At 41.4% G+C, this 23,749-nt stretch overlaps 1 protein-coding gene across 1 annotated transcript in view; it reads left to right on the forward strand.

Moving 5' to 3' along the window:
- rint1 (RAD50 interactor 1) overlaps positions 1 to 23,749 on the forward strand; it is a 44,677-nt gene that overhangs the window by 13,959 nt on the left and 6,969 nt on the right. The window contains exons 2-11 of the mRNA XM_039769883.1: positions 10,263 to 10,504; positions 11,579 to 11,752; positions 12,334 to 12,474; positions 16,802 to 16,958; positions 17,043 to 17,153; positions 17,227 to 17,452; positions 17,538 to 17,675; positions 17,757 to 17,956; positions 18,297 to 18,511; positions 18,666 to 18,846. Coding sequence (XP_039625817.1) covers positions 10,263 to 10,504; positions 11,579 to 11,752; positions 12,334 to 12,474; positions 16,802 to 16,958; positions 17,043 to 17,153; positions 17,227 to 17,452; positions 17,538 to 17,675; positions 17,757 to 17,956; positions 18,297 to 18,511; positions 18,666 to 18,846 — 1,785 coding nt within the window. The remainder of the gene's footprint in view (positions 1 to 10,262; positions 10,505 to 11,578; positions 11,753 to 12,333; positions 12,475 to 16,801; positions 16,959 to 17,042; positions 17,154 to 17,226; positions 17,453 to 17,537; positions 17,676 to 17,756; positions 17,957 to 18,296; positions 18,512 to 18,665; positions 18,847 to 23,749) is intronic.

The following is a 23,749-nucleotide window of genomic DNA, read 5'->3' on the forward strand; positions in this document are numbered from 1 at the left end:
ATAGTTGGCTCTGTCCTCTCTTGCACAGAGCATCAGTATTGGCAGTCCAGTCCAATTTATCATCCAGCTGCACTCCCAGGTATTTATAGGTCTGCACACAGTCACCTCTTATAATCACGGGGACCATGAGGAGCCTGGGTCTCATAAATCCACCACCAGCTTCTTGGATTTGCTGGTGTTCAGGTGTAAGTGGTTTGAGTCGCAACATTTAACAAAGTCCTTGATTAGGTTCCTATACTCCTCCTCCTGCCCACTCCTGATGCAGCCCATGATAGCAGTGTTGTCAGCGAACTTTTGCACGTGGCAGGACTCCGTTGTATTGGAAGTCCGATTTATATAGGCTGAACAGGACTGGAGAAAGTACAGTCCCCTGTGGCGCTCCTGCGTTGCTGACCACAATGTCAGACCTGCAGTTCCTGAGATGCACATACTGAGGTCTGTCTGTAAGGTAGATAAATGTAAGGTATGAATCTACTCCCATCCCTGTCAGATTGTCCCTAATGGGCAGAGTTTGGATGGTGTTGAAGGCGCTAGAGAAGTCCAGAAACATAATTCTTACAGCACCACTGCCTCTGTCCAAGTGGGAGAGGGATCGGTGTAACATATAGAAGATGGCATCCTCCGCTCCCACTTTCTCCTGGTATACGAACTGCAGAGAGTCAAGGGCATGGCGGACCTGTGGCCTCAGGTGGTGAAACAGCAGCTGCTCCATGGTCTTCATCACATGTGACATCAGAGCGACAGGCCTGAAGTCATTCAGCTCACTAGGACGTGATACCTATTTGTGATTTATGTCGCGGAAGAGCGTGGAAGTTGGCATTCGCACAGATTTATGCATCTGGATTTTTTTGTGCTTAAGCACATTTCCCCTTTGTCCGTATGCCATGTTATAGTGTGAATTCTACGTACGGCGTTACGCATGTGGCGCCAGGTACTTCATGTGTAAACGGTGCATACACACAATAAAGTAAACTTGGTGTAATGCTATGCACATTTTTACGGCAGCCTCACACCATGCAAACGCATGTTTTTGCTTGGTTTTGCAAACGGCGGCACCTATCTTCAAAGCAGTGCTACGGTTTCTGTGTTATTTGCCTTTTTGTTTTAGTGTTTTTAGATTCACATCCATGACACAAGTTTTATCAAATACACCAACATTAATTGGATGTCTTTTACAAATTTAAGGTACTTGATTGTAATAATTTTGTAACAATATAATGGTGCAATGAATGGCCAAACTATTCCAACTACCATAGCTGCTTTAACATTCTTAGAAGACATGGCAAATTGAAAAATAAGAAGAGCGTGCATATTTACAGTTGATGATGACTGGCTTCTAAGTTGATTTAGATTTCCAAGAGCTATCCTCTTGGAGCTCTGTCCTGTTAGAACACTAGGATTTATACTTTATCATTTTGATGATGAAATACAGTAAAATATGTACTATACAGTATATTAGTTTACAGATGAATTAATTGTTAACTTCATTAAAATTATTTATACTGTTAATAATTAAGCATGTTGGGGCAGGGTGGTGCAGCGGTAGCAATGAACTGGCGCCCAAGCCAGGGAATGTTCCTGCCTTGTGCTCCGTGCTTGTTGGAACTGGCGTGACCCTGGATAGATAGATCGATGGATGGATGGAATGAATAATTGAACATGTATAACAAGCATTTTTCAGTGTTCCTTTAAAGTTTTAAAAAATAGGCATTCTAAGCGTACAGCTAGTTTTACATTTATTACAGGTGCTTATTGTGTGGTGATTGTTTACATGGAGAAAGAAGCGGAAGGACAGGAATTGGGGGTTGGTATATTTGATAGAGATAGTATTGCTGCAATAAATTATTACATCCAGGGTCACTTGCATCCTTGCAAGCATCTTGTGGGGGGCAGTAACAATCTCTGGACGGGGCGCCAGTTCATCCTGCCACTACGCCACGCTGCCACCAAATGTTTAATACATGTTTAATGCAATTCATCATGAAAATTTTAAATACACATCTTAATATTCTAAAATGTTCAGAGTTTTAATATCATGAATTTAGTGTATTCTCTGTGGCAATCACTGCACACTCCTGTTGGTGTAAGAGAAAGCCCATTTAAGAAGCACAATAATGACTGGGTCAGGGAACACATAGAATACAAGCATTTAACTTGCTACTTTGGTTATGATGGAATTTGAGAAACTCTTGTAAATTAAACATTGATTTTAAGATGAACTTTATGACGTTCTGCTTTAATGACAAAATAATATGAGATTAAAGTGTAAATTTCGACATAGACTTTTTTTTGTTCACTGTGTCCTTATTCTTTTTCAACTCTGTAGCCCTAAAAAAGAAATTCTTTTTTACACATGCTTTTGCCACTGCCTCTTAACCAAAACACTGAATGGAAGGGGACCTTTATATTGATTTACATATTCAAATATAAAAACTTCAGGGAGGAGTCAGGGTGGGGCTATAGGTGTGTTCTTGTGTGTTAAAATTCAAGTTTATTGGGATTTTTAAAGGGAAAGTGTGTGGAATGTTGCATATGTACAGTTTTATGAAGCTGAATTTTTTGTGCATACGGACAAAACCAGAAACATGTGTACGCCATGTTTTAGTGTGAATTGTACACAAGACATTATACATGAGGCCCCAGATCTTTAACCAGCAGTGAAGGGAAGGCAATCTCGTATAAATCGCACCCCCGCTATATTATCTTAGTAAGGGGCAGACACATTTAAATTTTTGCTTTGGTGCATAAAAATATGACGTTTCCCTTTAATACCTCCAGTTGCTGTAAATAGATATTAGTGCCAACATACAGCAATAAAGTAAAGACTTCATTGTCAGCCATTTAGCATCTACCTCAGATACCTTCACCCCTGGGATGCATTTAAGTGCAATTGCTGGATTAATATAGTTTGGAACTCTAATTTTCCTTACAATAGATTTGGCCAGCTGTGAACATTTTGTTCTCAGCCTTGAGCTGAGTGCTGAGAATCTGTTCTGAGTCTGAATTAGTGACCTGGGTGCCGAAATGAAAAACTAAATTTTGACTTTGTAGACCACTGTCTCACCCTGTGGCTGAACTGGTGATGCTAAGTTTGACTGCACACTGACTGAAGCTGAGTCAGAAGTAGCCATATTGTCTAAACAATTTGAGTCGAATCTAATTTTCAGTTTGTCTCATTGCTCTCAGATTCCTATGTACGTATTTCTTGACCATCTCTAAATTAACTTTGTCAGGTGAAGGTCTCTGTATTTTCGGCTAGAAAACCTACAGTAAACTGTACATGCAATATATAAACTTGCCCTTCAACAGGTAGAGAATGGATGAAACTTGTGTTTTATGCAGAGTTCATCTTTGTCTTTGTCCGCAGTAAATTTGGTGCTTTGATCCATCGGGACCTGAAGGACTCATCATAAGAGAATCCATTATTAATTCTTCATTGTATCTGAGTAGTGCGCTGAAACATTCTCCCAGTTGATGTCAGAGGTTTCCTACATTTTTTACATGTATCTCTGCTGTCACTGCTGCTATTTTTGGCTACTGACTGACTGTACTGTAGCTGGTTTGCTTGGAGTGAGGAGGCATACATTAAGAACAGGACCAAGAGATGAAAGAAAAATCATGTTAAAAAAAACAGAGGTTAAAAAGGAAATCAGAGTTACAAAAACATTGATCAGAAATCACCGTTTTTTTTTAAAAAAAACAGATACAAGTCAGACAAAAAAAAAACGAATACACTACAAAAATGTATTTTTATATCCAGGAACTTCGGTATTGAGAGTCTTGCATAGGTGGGAGAGTGATGATCTAATATGATGCGTGTCTGGCAATGGGCATAACAACTGTAAATGCAAAACCACATAAAATGCTAACACCTAATATAAAAATTGTGAAACAGTATGGCACCAAGGAAATATCAGAAAAAAACAATAATAAAATGCTAAAGATTATTTAAATAGCTAAGGAATCTAAATCAGGAGGGTTAAAAACTTAGACTTACAAGAGTAGCTCGTCTGTCACTCAGGAGACTGTCAGCTCTTCTCATTAATAGTTTATTTCCTATGTGACTTGTAGGTGAGCTTTTAAGTTTACTCCAAACACAAAGAATGTCAAGGGTGCCAAAATTGGCAAAAAGGTAGTTTATTACAAAACATATTGACAACTAAGGAAAGAGACCTTAAAGTATCAAAATAAGTACAAGGAAACAACACTCCTGTTGCTACTCATAGGTTACCACAGAGTATATTGAATGCTTGTTTTGTTAGGAATAAGATGCCTATTGCCCTCCTTGAACCGTCACCTTATCGTGGTGGAGGGGTTTGCGTGTCCCAATGATCCTAGGAGCTATGTTGTCCGGGGCTTTATGCCCCTGGTAGGGCCACCCAAGGCAAACTGGTCCTAGGTGAGGGATGAGACAAAGAGCAGTTCAACCAACCTCCGATGGAGAACAAAAACCTTGGACGACGTTTTCCCTTGCCCGGACGCGGGTCACTGGGGCCCCCCTCTGGAGGTGGGGCTTGATGGCGAGCGCCTGGTGGCCAGGCCTGCACCTATGGGGCTCGGCCGGGCACAGCCCGAAGAGGTAATGAGGGATCTCCTTCCCATGGGCTCACCACCTATGGGAGGGGCCAAGGAGGTTGGGTGCAGTGCGAGTTGGGTGGTGGCCGAAAGCGGGGACCTTGGTGGTCTGATCCTTGGCTACAGAAACTGGCTCTTGGGACGTGGAATGGCAACTCTCTGAAGGGGAAGGAGCCTGAGCTAGTGCGTGAGGTCGAGAGGTTCCAGCTCGATATAGTCGGACTTACCTCGACGCACAGCTTGGACTCTGGAACCAATCTCCTTGAGAGGGGCTGGACTCTCTACCACTCTGGAGTTGCCCCCGGTGAGAGGCGCTGAGTAGGTGTGGGCATACTTATTGCCCCCTGACTTGGAGCCTGTGCATTGGGGTTTACCCCGGTGGACAAGAGGGTGGCCTCCCTCCGCCTCGGGTGGGGAAGGGTCCTGACTGTTGTTTGTGCATATGCACCGAACAGCAGTTTGGAGTATCCACCTTTTTTGGAGTCTCTGGAGGGTGCTAGAGGGCATACCTTCTGGGGATTCCCTCGTTTTGCTGGGAGACTTCAATGCTCACGTGGGCAATGACAGTGAGACCTGGAAGGGCGTGATTGGGAGGAATGGCACCCCCGATCTGAACCTGAGCGGTGTTTTGTTATTGGACTTATGTGCTTGTCACGGATTGTCCATAACGAATACCATGTTCAAGCATAAAGGTGTTCATATGTGCACTTGGCACCAGGACACCCTAGGCCTCAGTTCGATGATCGACTTTGTGGTCGTGTCATCGGACTTGCGGCCATATGTCTTGGACACTCAGATGAAGAGAGGGGCGGAGCTGTCAACTGATCACCACCTGGTGGTGAGTTGGCTTCGATGGTGGGGGAAGATGCCGGTCAGACCTGGTAGGCCCAAACGTGTTGTGAGGGTCTGCTTGGAACGGCTGGCAGAGTCCACTGTCAGAAGTAGCTTCAACTCCCACCTCCGGCAGAACTTCAGCCGCGTCCCGAGGGAGGTGGGGGACATTGAGTCCGAATGGGCCATGTTCAGTGCCTCTATTTTTGAGACGGCTGACTGGAGCTGTGGCTGCAAGGTGGTCGGTGCCTGTCGTGGCGGCAATCCCCAACCCGTTGGTGGACACCGCGTGAGGGATGCCGTCAAGCTGAAGAAGGAGTCCTATAGGACCTTTTAGTCCTGTGGGTCTCTGGAGGCAGCCGATAGGTACGGGCAGGCCAAGCGGAATGCGGCTTCCTTTGTTGCTGAGGCAAAAACTCGGGCATGGGAGGAGTTTGGAGAGGTCATGGAGAATGACTTTCGGGTGGCTTTGAGGAGATTCTGGTCCACCGTTCGGCGTCTCGGGAGGGGGAAGCAGTGCAGTGTCAACACCGTATATGGTGGGGATGGTGTGCTGCTGACCTCGACTTGGGACATTGTGGGTCGGTGGGGGGAGTACTCCGAAGACTTCCTCAATCCCACTAACATGCCTTCCAATGAGGAAGCAGAGCCTGGGGACTCTGAGGTGGGCTCTCCCATCTCTGGGACTGAAGTCACCGAGGAGGTCAAAAAAGAGTTCCTTAAGGCTCTGGATGTTGTAGGACTATCTTGGTTGACATGTCTCTGCATCATCGCATGGACATCGGGGACAGTGCCTCTGGATTGGCAGACCGGGGTGGTGGTCCCCCTCTTTAAAAAGGGGGACCGGAGGGTGTGTTCTCCTGGAGTATGGGGTACCGGACCCCCTGATAAGGGCTGTTCGGTCCCTGTACAATCGGTGTCAGAGCTTGGTCCGCATTGCCGGCAGTAAGTCGTGCCCGTTTCCAGTGAGAGTTGGACTCCGCCAGGGCTGCCCTTTGTCACCGATTCTGTTCATAACTTTTATGGACAGAATTTCTAGGCGCAGCCAGGGTGTTGAAGGGTCCGCTTGGTGGACTCGGGATTGGGTCACTGCTTTTTGCAGATGATGTTGTCCTGTTTGCTTCATCAGGCCGTGATCTTCAGCTCTCTCTGGAACGGTTCGTAGCTGAGTGTGAAGCGGCTGGGATGAGAATCAGCACCTCCAAATCCGAGACCATGGTCCTCAGCCGGAAAAGGGTGGAGTGCTCTCTCAGGGTTGGGGGTGAGATCCTGCCCCAAGTGGAGGAGTTCAAGTATCTCGGGGTCTTGTTCACGAGTGAGGGAAGAATGGACAGTGAGATTGACAGACGGATCGGTGCGGCATCTGCAGTGATGCGGGCTCTGCATCGGTCTGTCGTGGTGAAAAAGGAGCTGAGCCGTAAGGAAAAGCTTTCAATTTACCAGTCGATCTACGTTCCTACCCTCCCCTACACCTATGGTCATAAGCTATGGGTAGTGACCGAAAGAACGAGATCGCGAATACAAGTGGCTGAAATGAGTTTCCTCCGCAGGTTCTCTGGGCTTTGCCTTAAAGATAGGGTGAGAAGCTCAGTCATCCGGAAGGGGCTCAGAGTAGAGCCGCTGCTCCTCCGCATCGAGAGGAGTCAGATGAGGTGGCTTGGGCATCTGATCAGGATGCCTCCTGGACCACTCCCTGGTGAGGTGTTCCGGGCACATCCAACCGGGAAGAGGCCCCAGGGAAGACCCAGGACACGCTGGAGGGACTACAGTGGCTTGTAGAAGTATTCGGCCCCCTTGAACTTTTCCACATTTTGTCACATTACAGCCAACAACAACAACAACAACAACATTTATTTATATAGCACATTTTCATACAAACAGTAGCTCAAAGTGCTTTACATATTAAAGAATAGAAAAATGAAAGACATAATTATAAAAAATAAATCAACATTAACATCGAATAAGAGTAAGGTTCAATGGCCAGGGGACAGAAAAACAAAAACTCCAGACGGCTGGAGAAAAATAAAATCTGTAGGGATTCCAGACCATGATACCGCCCAGTCCCCTCTGGGCATTCTACCTAACATAAATGAAACAGTCCTCTTTGGATTTAGGATTCTCACGGAAGGGCTTTATGATGATGATGGTCACGTAGACTTCTTCCTTTTAATCCGTCCATCATTGTTGGAGCATCATGAAGCTTTGAGTAGGTGGAGGTGGCAGGCCACCACCACAAAGAAACCGGAAAAAGAAACAGAAAAGAGAGTAGGGGTCAGAACCGATTTTAGAGCCACCATGAATAGTTGTTATGATGAAGCCACAAACATGAATCAATTTCATTGGAATTCCACGTGAAAGACCAATACAAAGTGGTGTACACTTGAGAAGTGGAACGAAAATCATACATGATTCCAAACATTTTTTACAAATAAATAACTGCAAAGTGGGGTGTGCATAATTATTCACCCCCCTTTGGTCTGAGTGCAGCCAGTTGCCCATAGACATTGCCTGATGAGTGCTAATGACTAAATAGAGTGTACCTGTGTGTAAACTAATGTCAGTAAAAATACAGCTGCTCTGTGACGGCCTCAGAGGTTGTCTAAGAGAATATTGGGAGCAACAACACCATGAAGTCCAAAGAACACACCAGACAGGTCAGGGATAAAGTTATTGAGAAATTTAAAGCAGGCTTAGGCTACAAAAAGATTTCCAAAGCCTTGAACATCCCACGGAGCACTGTTCAAGCGATCATTCAGAAATGGAAGGAGTATGGCACAACTGTAAACCTACCAAGACAAGGCCGCCCACCTAAACTCGCAGGCCGAACAAGGAGAGCGCTGATCAGAAATGCAGCCAAGAGGCCCATGGTGACTCTGGACGAGCTGCAGAGATCTACAGCTCAGGTGGGGGAATCTGTCCATAGGACAACTATTAGTCGTGCACTGCACAAAGTTGGCCTTTATGGAAGAGTGGCAAGAAGAAAGCCATTGTTAACAGAAAACCATAAGAAGCTCCGTTTGCAGTTTGCCACAAGCCATGTGGGGGACACCGCAAACATGTGGAAGAAGGTGCTCTGGTCGGATGAGACCAAAATGGAACTTTTTGGCCAAAATGCAAAACGCTATGTGTGGCGGAAAACTAACACTGCACATCACTCTGAACACACCATCCCCACTGTCAAATATGGTGGTGGCAGCATCATGCTCTGGGGGTGCTTCTCCTCAGCAGGGACAGGGAAGCTGGTCAGAGTTGATGGGAAGATGGATGGAGCCAAATACAGGGCAATCTTGGAAGAAAACCTCTTGGAGTCTGCAAAAGACTTGAGACTGGGGCGGAGGTTCACCTTCCTGCAGGACAACGACCCTAAACATAAAGCCAGGGCAACAATGGAATGGTTTAAAACAAAACATATCCATGTGTTAGAATGGCCCAGTCAAAGTCCAGATCTAAATCCAATCGAGAATCTGTGGCAAGATCTGAAAACTGCTGTTCACAAACGCTGTCCATCTAATCTGACTGAGCTGGAGCTGTTTTGCAAAGAAGAATGGGCAAGGATTTCAGTCTCTAGATGTGCAAAGCTGGTAGAGACATACCCTAAAAGACTGGCAGCTGTAATTGCAGCAAAAGGTGGTTCTACAAAGTATTGACTCAGGGGGCTGAATAATTACGCACACCCCACTTTTCAGTTATTTATTTGTAAAAATTGTTTGGAATCATGTATGATTTTCGTTCCACTTCTCACGTGTACACCACTTTGTATTGGTCTTTCACATGGAAATCCAATAAAATTGATTCATGTTTGTGGCTGTAATGTGACAAAATGTGGAAAAGTTCTTTTGCAAGCCACTGTATGTCTCCCGGCTGGCCTGGGAACGCCTTGGGATTCTCCCGGAAGAGCTGGAAGAAGTGGCTGGGGAGAGGGAAGTCTGGGCCTCTCTGCTTAAGCTGCTACCCCCGCGACCCAACCTTGGATAAGCGGAAGAGGATGGATGGATGGATGGATGCCTATTGAACTTACTCCACTAATTACACAACACTGTCCTTTCACACCCCATGTACCTTTTCAGAACCTTTCGTCCTTTCCTTCTACCATTTTAGTTTTGTTTTCTCTTGTCCCCAAGTTCAGCAGCAGCAGCTCATTTTCTTATTTTCTTTTTTTATCCCTGGTCCTGTCCAGGTTCACATCTACAACATATTACATTGGCTCTGTGTATTTTGGGTGAGAGTATAATCAATGTACAGTATATGCTAATTAGTATCCCAAAGTACTGGTATGCTAATGTTGCCTTATCTTAGCACCAAGTACCATAGTGTGTTTATTGTCACTTGACAATTTCTTTTCGATTGTACAATAATGATAACTTGCCTATACATGTGAGTTTGGTACCTGCCTCCTTCTTTAACCTTGTCTGCATATGTGATTTTGACATCAATGGGTAGTCCATTACATGTATAGGTATAAATAAATTTAGTACCTGCTGTGTCTTTATTTATTTATTTTTTAAACTTTGCTAATTTTAAATGTTCTTTTCATTTTGTGGTTTCAAGTTCACAGAGCATACATTTTAACTCTTTGTATTCTCTTACTGTACTTTATAGTATCAGTAGTTGACCTTGAGTTAGGAACTCGTACTGTTAAAACATAGTGCTCATTTATCTGCATCCTAGCTTATGTGGAAATTGCCTTCTTTGGTAGGGAATTGTATGCTTGAATGAACTATTATGCAACATAATATAATGCTCGGTGAAAGATGAGTCACTCTATATTTGACCATTATGTTTTTATGGCCCTTTGGCTATTGCTGTTATGCAGAGGCTGCGGTATACAGTATATAATACTATTCTCTGTGTTCTAGGTGATCAGTGTCTCATCATCTGTACCATTGAAGATGGAAAAGGCTCTTTCTGAAGCTGATAGAGCACAGCAAACTCTGGGGAATATTGTGGAGCAGGAAAGGTGCTTGGCAAACTGCATTGTGCAGCACTTGCAGATCTCACAGCCTTGGATGGACCAGCTTAGCCTTTTGATGGGTCAGATTGAAGAGACTGAGCGCTGCCTTGCTTACCTCCGCTGGATATCGCGTGTTGAAGAACTTAGGTGAGTCTGTGCTGCCTGGAAGAAGGACTTAAACCTGGTTTATACTTACCGCATGAAGTCAGCACACAGACTGTACCACAAAGCATGCATGCGGTGAGCGACTGTAACACTTACACTTCTTGAGGCCTATTAAATCAGTAGTTTGATAGTCCATCCATCCATCCATTATCCAACCCACTATAACCTAACTACAGGGTCACGGAGGTCTGCTGGAGCCAATCCCAGCCAACACAGGGTGCAAGACCGGAAACAAACCCAGGGCAAGGTGCCAGCCCACCACAGAGTCTGATAGTCTCCTAGTCAATAAGTGACAATGTTTGGTCATTGTCGCATAGCTAACAATGTTACTGCAGAGGATCTGAGCTTCTGCAGATCGAAAAAGAGTTGTGCCTGCTATTACTGAGTTTAAGTGGAAGAAAAGGAGAAGGTGGAGTGTCATACCTAATGACCAAAAGCAGTGAAGGAAGGGCAAGTGTAGTATTTTCATGATTGAGGGAACTAGATGATGAGCAGATGTATTTCAAATGTTTTTGCATGTCTTCCTTGCTTTTTGATGACCTGTTGCCTGATATTCAGGTCTTTGTTAATTGTTTTGCCACTCACTTAACTAGCCTATCTTTGAGGCTGAGTAAAAATTCATCATTGTGACCATACCATGTAGTTAGAAAAATGTCTTTTTGGCAGTCTCCAAATCTGATATTATTGTTGCTGTGTGCCCCTACAATCTAAGCTTAAAGCTGAAGGCATACTCTGTTACACATTTTCCACTTCCTTTATTGAACCATAGATGCCTTGGTTGTTAAAATTTCTTTTTAACTGCTAGTGATTTCCAATATAATAGTGATTACACAGCCACAACTGAGATTGTATTTACAATTGCACAAAGACCTAGTTCATGTAGTGCTGATTCAGCTGTATCCTTGTTAGATCATTGGCTAACTAGAAATGATTAAGAGTGGCTAGTGAGCCTGCTGCTTAATCACTGTAAGCTACGCTTACCTCTCTTTGTAATGTTGCAAGAAAGATGTACCTGCATAATAGGAAATAAATAACCCTTTGCGTATCTCTTGTCAGTGATACAATTCAGCAACACATGATGACCAGCAACATCTCAGAGGCAGCAAGTGGTTTGGTGGCCCTTGCAGAGCTTGACATTCGTTTGCAGGAATCTAGCTGCACCCATCTTGTGTCCTTCATTAGAGATACAGTCCGTTTCTGGCACAAGATCCTCAAGGACAAGTTGAGCAGGTACGTGGAAAGTTGTTGTCTTAGGCACAGCATTGGTCAATTTTCACATCCAGCAATTCTGTATGCTTGACTTTATACTGCTGGTTTCCTTTCATTGTGACACTGTAATTTCTGGGTGCCACTCATTAAATAGGCAGTAACCAGCAGAATATGTTGTGTCTTGAAGACCAAACAAAAGTGTAAAATGAGTAAGGATTTTTATAAAAGGCCGGCAAATTATTTAATCATTTTAACTCCTCATCTGGAAGATAAGGTAGTATTAAAAAATAGTGAAATTGAAAAGATGGTGATAAACCGTTAAATCATTACAAATCAACATGATTCCCTGTCTGTGTACTCCCAACTTTCTGACCCAAATTATCTTGGTCCACTTTCTTTACTGCCTCGCCTTCTCTTTTAAGCCAAAAATGCCAGTATCTGCAGATTGCCTTCCCCTAATATGTGATCCCAGCTTCTTCAGTACTCTAACTCCTCCTCCCCCACTTTTCACACAGCTTTTCACATCACTGCCATGTTTTAGAAAGATGAATATTTTGTGCGTTCTCTGCTGCATACTAAACTGTGAACGCTCTAATTTATAGTGACTTTGAGGAAGTTCTGAAGCAGATGCACTGGCCTTTTGTCTCCATGACACAGACATCGTTGACTACCCCAGCAAATATGATGGAGCTCACAACCCAGCTGGAGGCACTATGCACTCAGCTTCTCAAACTGCAGACATCATATCCTTTGAGAGAGAAAATGAAATATAGCTGCCATGTCAGCCAGGGTCTTGAAGCAATGTTTTAACATCAGTGGTGTTCTCAAAGCCTCTGAGACAGTGCCATGGATTGAGATTTAGTTTTAAAGTAATAGGGGGGCAAGGTAGGTTAATGCCTGTTTTGGAATGAAATAGCTGTAAAACAGATGTATTGCATTGTAGGTTTTTTACATATGTTATATAACCCTGGGACTAAGAATTCTCCTCCTCCTTATTTACCTAGTTGATTATAGCATACCATATTTCATAATCATTGTCTGCAGTCAGCATAATATTTCACAGTTCAATGTAAATGGTTTTGTTTGTATTTGGTATATTTACTATTGGATTTCTTTAAGCATATATGTTGTGAAGAATTCTATTTAAATATAATCATGGTACTGGAGAGAGATAATATGTTGCATTTTGATTAATACATGCAAGCTTAGTATCTCATTTTATGCTGCAAAAATAGTGGGTGCTGAGTAACAGACAAAGATCTTGGCTGATATCCCCAGAAAGCACTCCACATACAGAGTTCAGAGATTGCCCCTGAGCATAGGAGTTCTGTTTTTGCTCACACTATAAAAACTTTCTTCTGTGAGCCTTTGTAAATCCAGATGTTATGGGTTTGCAGCTGGCCACTGGCAATTAACACAATGCAAATATCCCAACTAGGACGGATTGTGGTGTATGTGACTCACTTTGCAACAAAACAACAATTAAGAATTTCACTATATTGTGTACACGTGGCAATAATAACCCTTTAAACCTATATACAATGATGGAAAGTTGAAGCAGATGGAGCTGTTTCAAGGTAATGATGACTTTTTTGTGTGAAAGAACTAGCTTTATTGAGATAACTAGAAAACTAGCTTGGTCTGTGCCAGTGTAGAATGTAGGTGTGAATGCCTGTTAATTAAAATACCAAGTCTAATATTTTTGAAACAAATTCTACATTGTTCTTCTGAGCATCTCAGTGGCAACAAAGTAGGCAAAGGCTTAGTTTTCTGTACACATGTACAGTATGCTTCTGGATATACCAAGTGTACTACTTTCTGCAGCCTGTTTTGGGTGTGATTCTTGAATGGTTAATTAAGAACTTTATTTAATGATGTTACTTCCATTTAACCACCACTGATCTGGAGTATTGCTTACAGTCTACTATACACTGTAGTACCACTCTGTTGCTTCTTCTATTTAAAGCTCCAAGATTGACAAACTTCTTCACTTGGGTCAGATGCTCATCTTCCTCTTACAGATACAGAACAGTCCACTTTTACTAGAAAACCATGACTGTAGATTTGGGCTCACTGATTCTGATCCTAACTGCTTCAGTAAATACGCAACAAGGATCTAATGGGATTAAGTCACCACCTATAAACTGCAGATGTAAGCCAATTGTCCCAAAACTGAATATTGTTCAAGCATTGGCTGTGCCTTTTATATCATGTTTATAAAAGCAACAAACAGGAGTTGTATGCTTCTGCTATTTTCATTCTTGGCATGAACAGTAGCTGTCATAATCAGCCTTCAAGACTGCAACACATGTGTATATAGGATGAGCAAAGTTCCACAACCTCTCAAATATCTATATATGGATGAAGAGCTGGTTTGGTATTTCATAACCAGAAGTAAATCTACATGTACTTGTATCAAATTTAGTTTTTTCATATTGAAACTGATTAGTTTGACGCCTGTGTAATAGGAATGTACGCTTTGATCATTTTAGAAAAATGGGACAAGCACCTAGTCCTCCTTTCTTTGTTCTAGAATGGTTTTGCCAGAACTTGTGTGAGTCATTCACTGTGGGCTCACTTAACTCCTCTTTAACTCACACTTCCTTTACTTTTCCACTGGCAGCTGTCTAGTCCTGACAGTACTTGAGTAACAAGAGGTAGAGACTATTTTGTAAACATTGTACTAAAGAAATTTTATTTAAGTTGATGCCTTACCTTTCCAATGTTGTCCTCAAGATCGTTTCAATGCAGCCATCAGATGCCTTTTAGCTACAACTTCTCACAGTGAATTACACAGTTGAAACTTTGAAATAGGGCACGTTTCAACCACATGTCCTTGACGATTCCTGAGGTTGTAGAGGACATATTATTAAGGCTAGTATTTAAAATAGGTAAACCGAGGCTTCTGCTGGACTTGACTAAGACACCCAAACTATGTTTAAATCTCCTAGTTTATGCAGCTGCTACTCTGACCATCTGGGTTAGTTTGCCGCTAATAAGGTATGTATATACAGTATTAGAATTCTTATGTTTAAAAATTTCATTTGTTATGCATCTCCAATGAATAATACAGAAATCCAATAATTATATTGTATAAACTTCTCAAAAAAATTAAAAGAACACTTTGAAAACACATCAGATCTCAATAGGAAAAGGAATCATGCTGGATATCTATACTGATATGGACTGGGTAATGTGTTAGGAATGAAAAGGATGCCACATCGTTTGATAAAAATTAAAATAATCAACCTACAGAGGGCTAAATTCAAAGACACCCCGAAACTCAAAGTAAAAAATTGTGGCAGGTTGTAATGAAATATTAGCAATTATTTCGCTAATATTTTATTGCAGCAACTCAAAAGTGTAGTTGGTAGTTTATATGGCCCCCACTTGTATGTATGCATGCCTGACAATGTTGGGGCATGCTCCCAATGAGACGATGGATGATGTCCTGGGGGATCTCCTTCCAGATCTGGACCAGGGCATCACTGTGCTCCTGGACAGTCTGAGGTGCAACCTGGTGTCCCAGAGGTTTTCTATTGGATTTAGGTCAGGCGAGCGTGGGGGCCTGTCAATGGTATCAATTTTTTCATCCTCCAGGAACTGCCTGCATACTCTTGCCACATGAGGCTGGGCATTGTTGTGCACCAAGAGGAACCCAGGACCCACTGCACCAGCATAGGGTCTGACAATGGGTCCAAGGATTTCATCCCGATACCTAATGGCAGTCAAGGTGCCGCTGTCTAGCCTGTAGAGGTCTGTGTGTCCTTCCCCACCAAACCAGTCATGCTGAACGATGTTACAGGCAGCATAATGTTCTCCACGGCTTCTCCAGACCCTTTCACGTCTGTCACATGTGCTCAGGGTGAACCTCCTCTCCTCTGTGAAAAGCACGGGGGTACCAGTGGTTAATTTATTTAACACCAAAGCAGCTAAAATGATTAACATCCCCCTCTGCTACTTAACTGACCAGATCAATATCCCAGAAGTTTCATTGAATTGAAGCTATACTCGGATTAAAAACTGTTCCTTTATTTTTTTTGAGTAGTATATTTAATTTAATCACCAATGCTTGATACTTGGCTGTCATTTCATTCAACTGCTACCTTTCTTATAGTGAACCCATATGGTAATTGTACATACAGTAGTTTGTTTAGTTTGAACCTAACTGGGTTACATGGTTTGCCTTGTCTTAGCTGTTTGGATGGATTCCTGTATTAATTTCTGCACAATGGTTTTTTGTCTTTGTTCTAAAGTTTGTCAGGGTCCAATTTTGGATCAACTTTTCCCTAGATCCCTTACACTAATTAGCCTAGGTCAGTGGTCGTCAACCTTTTTGGTCTTGTAAACCCAGTTTATCTGTTTTTAGTAAATTATGACATCGGGTGACATTTTCCACATAACATTTTAAATACAGTGATGCAATACATGATCAAAAGTGGTGGTCTCTCTCAGACATTTTAGTGGGATTAAAAAAAAAACTAACACAAAGTTTCACCCTTTGTGTAACAAACACAGTGACAAATGGAACATAATATCGAAGAGTGGAGAGTGTGGTCCTTCATGGTGTAACAAGAGGATGATAAACTTATATTCTGGTATTTTCAGCACACAGATATGGTGAAGGCAGGGATATGGGCAATTGAATGCATGAGCTATGTGACTCGCAACCCAACTGTTAACTCACTCCTGGGAGAGATGCAGGTGTCTAGGTGTGATATTTATTTAAATAAGTGGAAAGACTTCTTTAATAATGCAGTGGTTTTAAATAGGTTTACTGTATATGTCTTTGTTTTGATCCTAGTACCACTACAGTATTTTAAAACAAGGTGAGAATGGGCAACTTAGTAGTATTTGATATTGTATACTAGCAAAATTGCATCTTATTAAAATCGGGGGTGAAGTAGTTTACAGTCCTGATACATCAATCGTATGATAGATTAGTTGTGAGGCTTTACTTCATAGATTGTCAAATACTGTTTTTTGGGACCAAGTGAAGAAAAGGTTACCCTACTGGAACAAATTGGTTCTTTTTCACATACGATTTTATTCTTTGACGATACTTCTTAGAGATGACTTGATTTCAGAACAGAGGTTATTCCCAGAGAGGTATGGTTTACCACCATCTGCACCTATCAGCCTACCAATTCAGATTATGCTGCAGCCACTAATTAAGCGTTTCCGCTACCATTTTTTTGGCTCTCGGCAGACTAATGTCCTTCACAAGGTACAGTGACTAGTTTGGTTCCTGTTTTCTTTCTTGTTGTCTTTCTAATGTAATTGGCTGTACTTTTTACATCATGTTTGCTAGCCTGAGTGGTACCTGACACAGGTGCTCATGTGGATCACAAACCACTCTCAGTTCCTAGAAGAGAGAGTGCAACCCCTTTTGGATAAAGTTGGTGCAGCAGTTGATGCCCGGGTAGGTGCAAGCAGTGGCAGTAACTCTCTGAGGACACTATTTAGATGTGTGAATGCTCTGTCTTATTTTGCAGCTTGAGTTCTCACGGGGACTGCTGGACTTGGTACTAGAGAAATTGGCCCAGGATGTTCCCCGACTACTTTATGATGATGCACTGTTTTGCCACTTAGTGGACGAAGTGCTTCTTTTTGAGAAAGAACTGCATGGAACGCATGCCTATCCCAGCACCCTCCCTGGCACGCTGCATATCTTGGCTGATGAGACTATCTTTCAGAAGTGGGTCTCTGTTGAGCGGAAGTGTGAGTCAGGAGCTGATGATGAAAGGGTTTTTGAGTGGGCTACACTTCTAGGTGTGAAATGTCTAAGATAATTCTGTCTCCATAGTTGCGCTTGAGAAGATGGATTCCATGCTGTCGTCTGAAGTAGCGTGGGTATCTCAATATAAGGATATCAGTGATGTTGATGAACTGAAGGCACCTGACTGTGCGGAGACCTTCATGACTATGTTGCTCGTCATAACAGGTACTCTTTGGTCAGGAGGCACAACTCTATTGTACAAGCTGCCTCATTACAGCACTTGACAGTATATTCTCCATGCTATAGATCGTTACAAGGCACTGCCAACTGCTCGCTGTAAGCTCTGCTTCTTGGAACTGCAGAAAGAACTGGTGGATGATTTTCGTATTCGGCTCACACAGGTTATGAAGGAGGAGAGCCGCAATCCCCTGTCTCCACGCTACTGTGCTATCCTTAATGCAGTCAACTACATTGCTACTGTATTGTCTGACTGGGCTGATAATGTGGTAAGTTTGCATAGGACAATCCTGTGATTAGCATGGGCTGCTATTTGAATGCCATTGTGGTAAAAGAATTGCTACTCAGTAATCATGAGAGAATTTGAATGGTATTAAGATCTGAAGGATGTGGACTATTTTTTATTTATTTATTTTTTTGAGCTAGAGGCGGAGAATTTGTGTGCCATTTTACAATTCTGGTAAATTTGCCACTGGTGATTCCGGCACTCAGTTTATAGCAGTGATAGAGGGTATGGGAGGGTTGAATAGGTGTTTAGACAAAGGTATATTACTTTTGGCTTCTGAAAAGTTTTGGAAATTATTATAGTGAATTTTCTGTTCTGTTCAGTTCTTCCTACAGTTGCAGCGGATGTCACTAGAGCTAGGCAGTGAGTTGGCCTCTTTGAGTGCTCTGCAAACAGGTAGGCTAGCATCGATGGAGGGCTCAGTCTTTGATGAAATGATAAGCCTGTTAGAGCGGCTCCGCAGTGACATGATGGGAAGACTTGTGGAGTTTGTCCTACGGGAAACCAAGGAGGCTGCCAGGCCTTACTGCAAGGAAAGGTGTGATGCTACATTTTTTCTTCTGTACATTGCCTTATGAAATGACCTCACATCTGTGAGCAACTATGCCCATTAAAAAAAAAAAAAAAGTTACCTTCAGACCCTTAGACTCGGACTTTGCATGTTATAAATACACTGTACTTTTTACCTGTAGGTGGTTGTCTTTACCTTCTCAATCAGAGCAGGCTGTTATGTCACTGTCCAGCTCTGCTTGTCCCATGATGCTGTGTCTACGGGATCACATGTTGCAGCTGCAGCAGTCACTCTGCATCACTCTTTTTAAGACCTTCTGGCAGGCACTAGCAGAAAAGCTGGATATGTTCATCTACCAAGAGGTCAGTGGCCAGTTTAGTATTTGCGCTGTTTGTCTCTCCTAATCACCCAAATTTAAAAACAATTGTCCATCTGAAACAGAGAACAGAGATAAAATGCGAGATGCCAAAAAAAAGATAAAAAAAAAAATAGAGATTATTTATAATATTGTTTTGAGCAATTAATAAGAGTATTAATCAGCATTGGTATGGTGTATGGAATAGGAGAAAATAAACCCTACTTACATAGTCTGCACAAGTGGGGAGAAATGTTTTACATTTTAAATAGTGAAAAGTATCACAGATTGTGTGACTAAAGTTTTTAGGTCTGGTTTCATAATCCAACCCTGGAGCATTTGAGTATGAGAAGAGGCGGAGACAGACAGAAAGGTCTAGAAGTATCTCGTAAAACCAGGCATTATTCTGGTAAATATGGGACAAGTGGGGTAAATTCCTTATTAGAAGGAACCGAAAGTGTAAGGGAGTTATATAGCCAGTAATATTTAAAGAGGTGTTTCTTATATATTCACACTGCACGCCATAGGAAGCATCATCTTGAAGGACATATATAAAATCTGATTTGATACCCAGTGTTTCTTTCACAGTTTAAAATTTTAATTTTATTGTTTACAGAGTACTACATAACATAAAATTTACTTTAATATATTCTTAAATATTTTGTATATATACAGTGGAGTTAGAACATATTCAGACTCCTTCACTTTCCTAACACTTTATTGTGCTGTAGATTAAATTTAAATGTATAAGTTTGCCATTTTCTTTTATAAATTTACACTCAACAACCATAATAGAAAAGCAAAAACATATTTTCAAAAATGTTTGCAAAGTTATTAAAAATAAAAAAAAACCTGAAATCTGTCATTTATGTAAGAATTCAGACCCTTTGCTGTGACACTCCAGATTGTGGTCCAGTGGATCCTGCTTATTTTAGTTATTCTTTAGATGTCTAGAACTGCATTGGAGTCCACCTGTAGCAAATTCAGTTGATTTGACATAGTTTATCAAGGCACACACCTGTGTGTATAAGGTCCCATAATTCACACTGTATGTTCAAGGAACTGTTTGTAGACCTCTATAATAACTCTGTGTTTAGGCATAGATGAAGGTACAGCTTTAAAACCATATCTAAAGCTTTGGGAGTTTCTAGGAGCACAGTGACCTCAAAAATGTTAAAAAGGAAGAAGTGTAGAATCACCAGGGGCCTCATGCATAAAAGCTGTGTGTAGAATTCACACTAAAACATGGCGTAAGGACAAAAGCGTAAATGTGCGTACGCACAAAAAAATCCAGATGCATAAATCTGTGTGTTTGCCAACTTCCACGTTCTTCCGCTCCATAAATCCCGGTCCACATGAAAAGTAACGCACGTGCACGCACCTGCTGTCCCGCCCCGTCTCCTCCCGGAATTATGCCTCTTTGAATATGCAAATATAAATAGCCCTTAAGCTCAGCATTCTGTGAAAAGGCAATGACAAAAGCACAGGGGAAAATAGAAGAATTTCAGCGAATACCAAGTGGAGGCAAGGAAAAACATACTATTTGTTGGTTTAAACAGTGGCATAAGCAACAAAAGGAAGTTGATCGAGTGATAGAGTGTTGGAGAAACCCGAAAGTTCAAGTTCACAAAGTCGTACGGTGCCTGAAATAAAGTTGTCAGATATCAAACTCGCCGTGAAAAGGCGAGTCGTAGCCCACCGCCTGAGTGTCATATGAAAGCTTATTAGGGTACAGAGAAAAGGGGAAAAAAAAATAGGGACACAGTGAGAAAAAAGCTTGAAACTTTAATCTCAAAATTTCCACTTTAATCATGTAGTTTTTTGTCATTTAAGTAGAACATCATAAACTTCATCTTTAAATCGTTTAATTTATTAGTTTCTCAAATACCATCATAACTAAAGTAGCACGTTTAATGCTTTGTTTTGTACTATATGTGTTCTATTTGCTCTATGTGTGTGAATCACTACGTGCTTCTTAAACGGGCTTTCTCTTCCTCCGACAGGACACAAATTCCATTACATTTGTGATGTGGTGGCTCTGAAGCTAGGGATCTGCACTGGTAATCGGAAGGTTGCCGGTTTGAACCCTGTAAATGCTAAAAGGGACCCTGCTCTGTTGGGTCCTTGAGCAAGGCCCTTAACCTGTAATTGCTGAGTGCTTTGAGTAGTGAGAAAAGTGCTATATAAATGCAAAGAATTGTATTACAGCTCTCTTAATAATTAAAATACTGAGATGTATACATGATATAATTTTCATGATGATAGGAGTTAAAGCATGTTATTAAACATGGGAGCACAGTGACGCAGTGATAGTGACGAGCTGGCTCCCTGTCCAGAGACTGCCTCAAGCAAGATGCTTGCTGTGCCTTGCGTGACCTTCGATGAAATAATTTATTGCAGCAGTACTGTCTCTTTCAAACGTACTAACCTCAATTCCTGTCCTTCCTTTTCTTTCTCCAAGTAACCAATCACCACACAATCAGCTCAGTAATAGATGTTAAGCCATCTGTAAGCTTAGAACGCCAATTCTTCAAAACTTTTAAGGAACATTGAAATATCTTCATAGTACATGTTTATTCTATCCGTCTATGCTTCCAGTGTCGCGCCAGCCCCAGTAAGAATACAGTGCGAGGCAGGAACAGTCCCTGAACTAGCTAGTGCTGCGACACCATGTCCTCACATGTTTAATTATTACCAATATAGATTATTTAAATGATGTAAACATTTTATGTGTATAATGTAATAAACCTATTTTGCTGCATTTCTTCTTAAAAATGATATCGTCATCATATGTAAATACGTACGTTATAAAATGGCTTACGTTGTGCAGTTTTATAACTGTATTTCAAATTTACAGTAAGGTAATTGTAGTAATAAGTACAAACAGTTCTACAAGGAGCACTTGATGAACTGATTGAGTTTATAGTCCTTGGGATGAAACTGTTTCTGAACCGTGATGTCCCTACTGGAAAGGCTCTGAGGCGTTTGCCGTTTGAGAGCAGTTCATTAGACTGTGTGCATGACTGAGGCAGCATGTGCTAGATGCTGTATACCAATAATTCTCTTTCCAATCAGCTGTTGTAGAGCTGTGATTCCAGACTCCGATACAGTGGGATAAATAGTCTTAGTGGTGCATTAAGAGGAACAATGTTAAACCTGCGAATAGTTTGGCCATTCCGTGTGCCATTTTATTATTACAGGTTATTTATAATCAGATGCCTTAAACTAATTAACAATATTTGGTTAATTTCAGTGTATTTATAAAGCCGCATCAGGGATGTGCATCTAAAAAAGAAAAGAAAACCACACTTGAACAAAAGCACTGCTTTGACTCTGCGTACTGCCAGTTTGCAAAACTGAGTGGAGAACTTGCATACGCCAGGGTTTGAGCTAGCTTGCATTATGCAATGGTGGTGCTTCTTAGCAGCAGGGACATGGAAATGGACAAATAAAGAGATGACTTTGAAGAAAACCTGCTCCAAAGTCCAAGCAACCTCAAGACAAGGGTGATGGTTCACCTTTCAGTATGACCATGATATTAAGCTTTTAGCCAAGATAAAGCCAGAGGGATTTCAGGACAAGTCTGTCACTGTTAAGTGGTCCAACCAAAGCCCACACTTAATTCCTATACGACATGTGTGGAGGGACCTGAAGGAGGCAGTTTAGAGATGCTTTCCATGCAATCTAATAGAACTCGAGAGGATCGGAAAGAGGAATACAATAAACTGCCCAAATACAGATATGGAAAGCTTGTAGAGACTTTCCCCTGAAGACCTGAAGGTATAAACTTGCTGCCTCCCAGGCTTCCAAGTTTATTATTGTTAACAAAAACTAAAATCAACACTTAAACTATTATTAAAAAAACATTTTCATAAACATGAAATTAAATAATTAACAAAACCAAAATGAAAAGCTAAAACTAAATGAAACTATTAAAGTAGCTGGAAAGAGTAACTGAGATAAAAATAATAATTTACTAAAAGCATTTTTAGATTTTGTTTTCAAATTAATTTTCTTCCTATTATTCTTCGGAAATCGGAATGTGCTGGTCAACAAAACCTTTACTGTATGGATGGAAAAATCACGAGTGAGTAACGTTTCAGTTTATTTCTCAGGAGCCTGCTTTTTCTTGACAGTAATTCACCTGCCACTTTGCACAGGAGAAACCGTTTTTACTTTCTTATAAAAGTATACAGAAAGTATAGTAATCATGAAAAAGTTTGACCTCGAGATTTTGATGAATGTTGACGTTTTAGACCTCACTGAGTCCAAAAATAAATTTTTTTGTAATTATGTCTGTGTGTGTATGTGCAAACACAATAACTCAAAAATGTAACGAGATAGATGAATGAAATTCGGCATTTGGTTGTTAAACCAAAATTGTAGATCTGTATTAACTTTTGGGCCAAATCCTTCAACCGGAGAGAGGTACTTTACTTGAACATATACTCTTTTATTCAGTCCAATTTATTCAACTTTACCGTTATAATAATTAAGTATATAATTCATTTGATTTGATCTGTTGTTGATGGTTCCTATAAATGTACACCGTCTGTTACAGATGCAAACCAAGTGTATGTATGTACTGTATAATAACAATAAGAGCAGTGCAGTACTGAAAATGGCAAATATAGGAAGCAGAGTCAGGATCGAACTGGGGACTCTTGATTACAAGTCAGTAAATCTGACCGCTACGCGACGGAAGCTGTTGTCTTTTCCTTGAACTTTATGTGAAAGTGTTTATTTGATCTTTGGACTTCAGGCTTCATACATTATATAGTTTATACCTACATTTTGTCATTTACTACTAAAATATGAAGAACGTTTCTGTTTTAAAAATGTTTGCACAGATTATTGTAGAAACGGAACACACATGAAATGCATGTGTTCCAAATAATGATCTATTATTT

Source organism: Polypterus senegalus, chromosome 11, assembly GCF_016835505.1.
Source record: "Polypterus senegalus isolate Bchr_013 chromosome 11, ASM1683550v1, whole genome shotgun sequence".
Taxonomy (NCBI): domain Eukaryota; kingdom Metazoa; phylum Chordata; class Cladistia; order Polypteriformes; family Polypteridae; genus Polypterus; species Polypterus senegalus.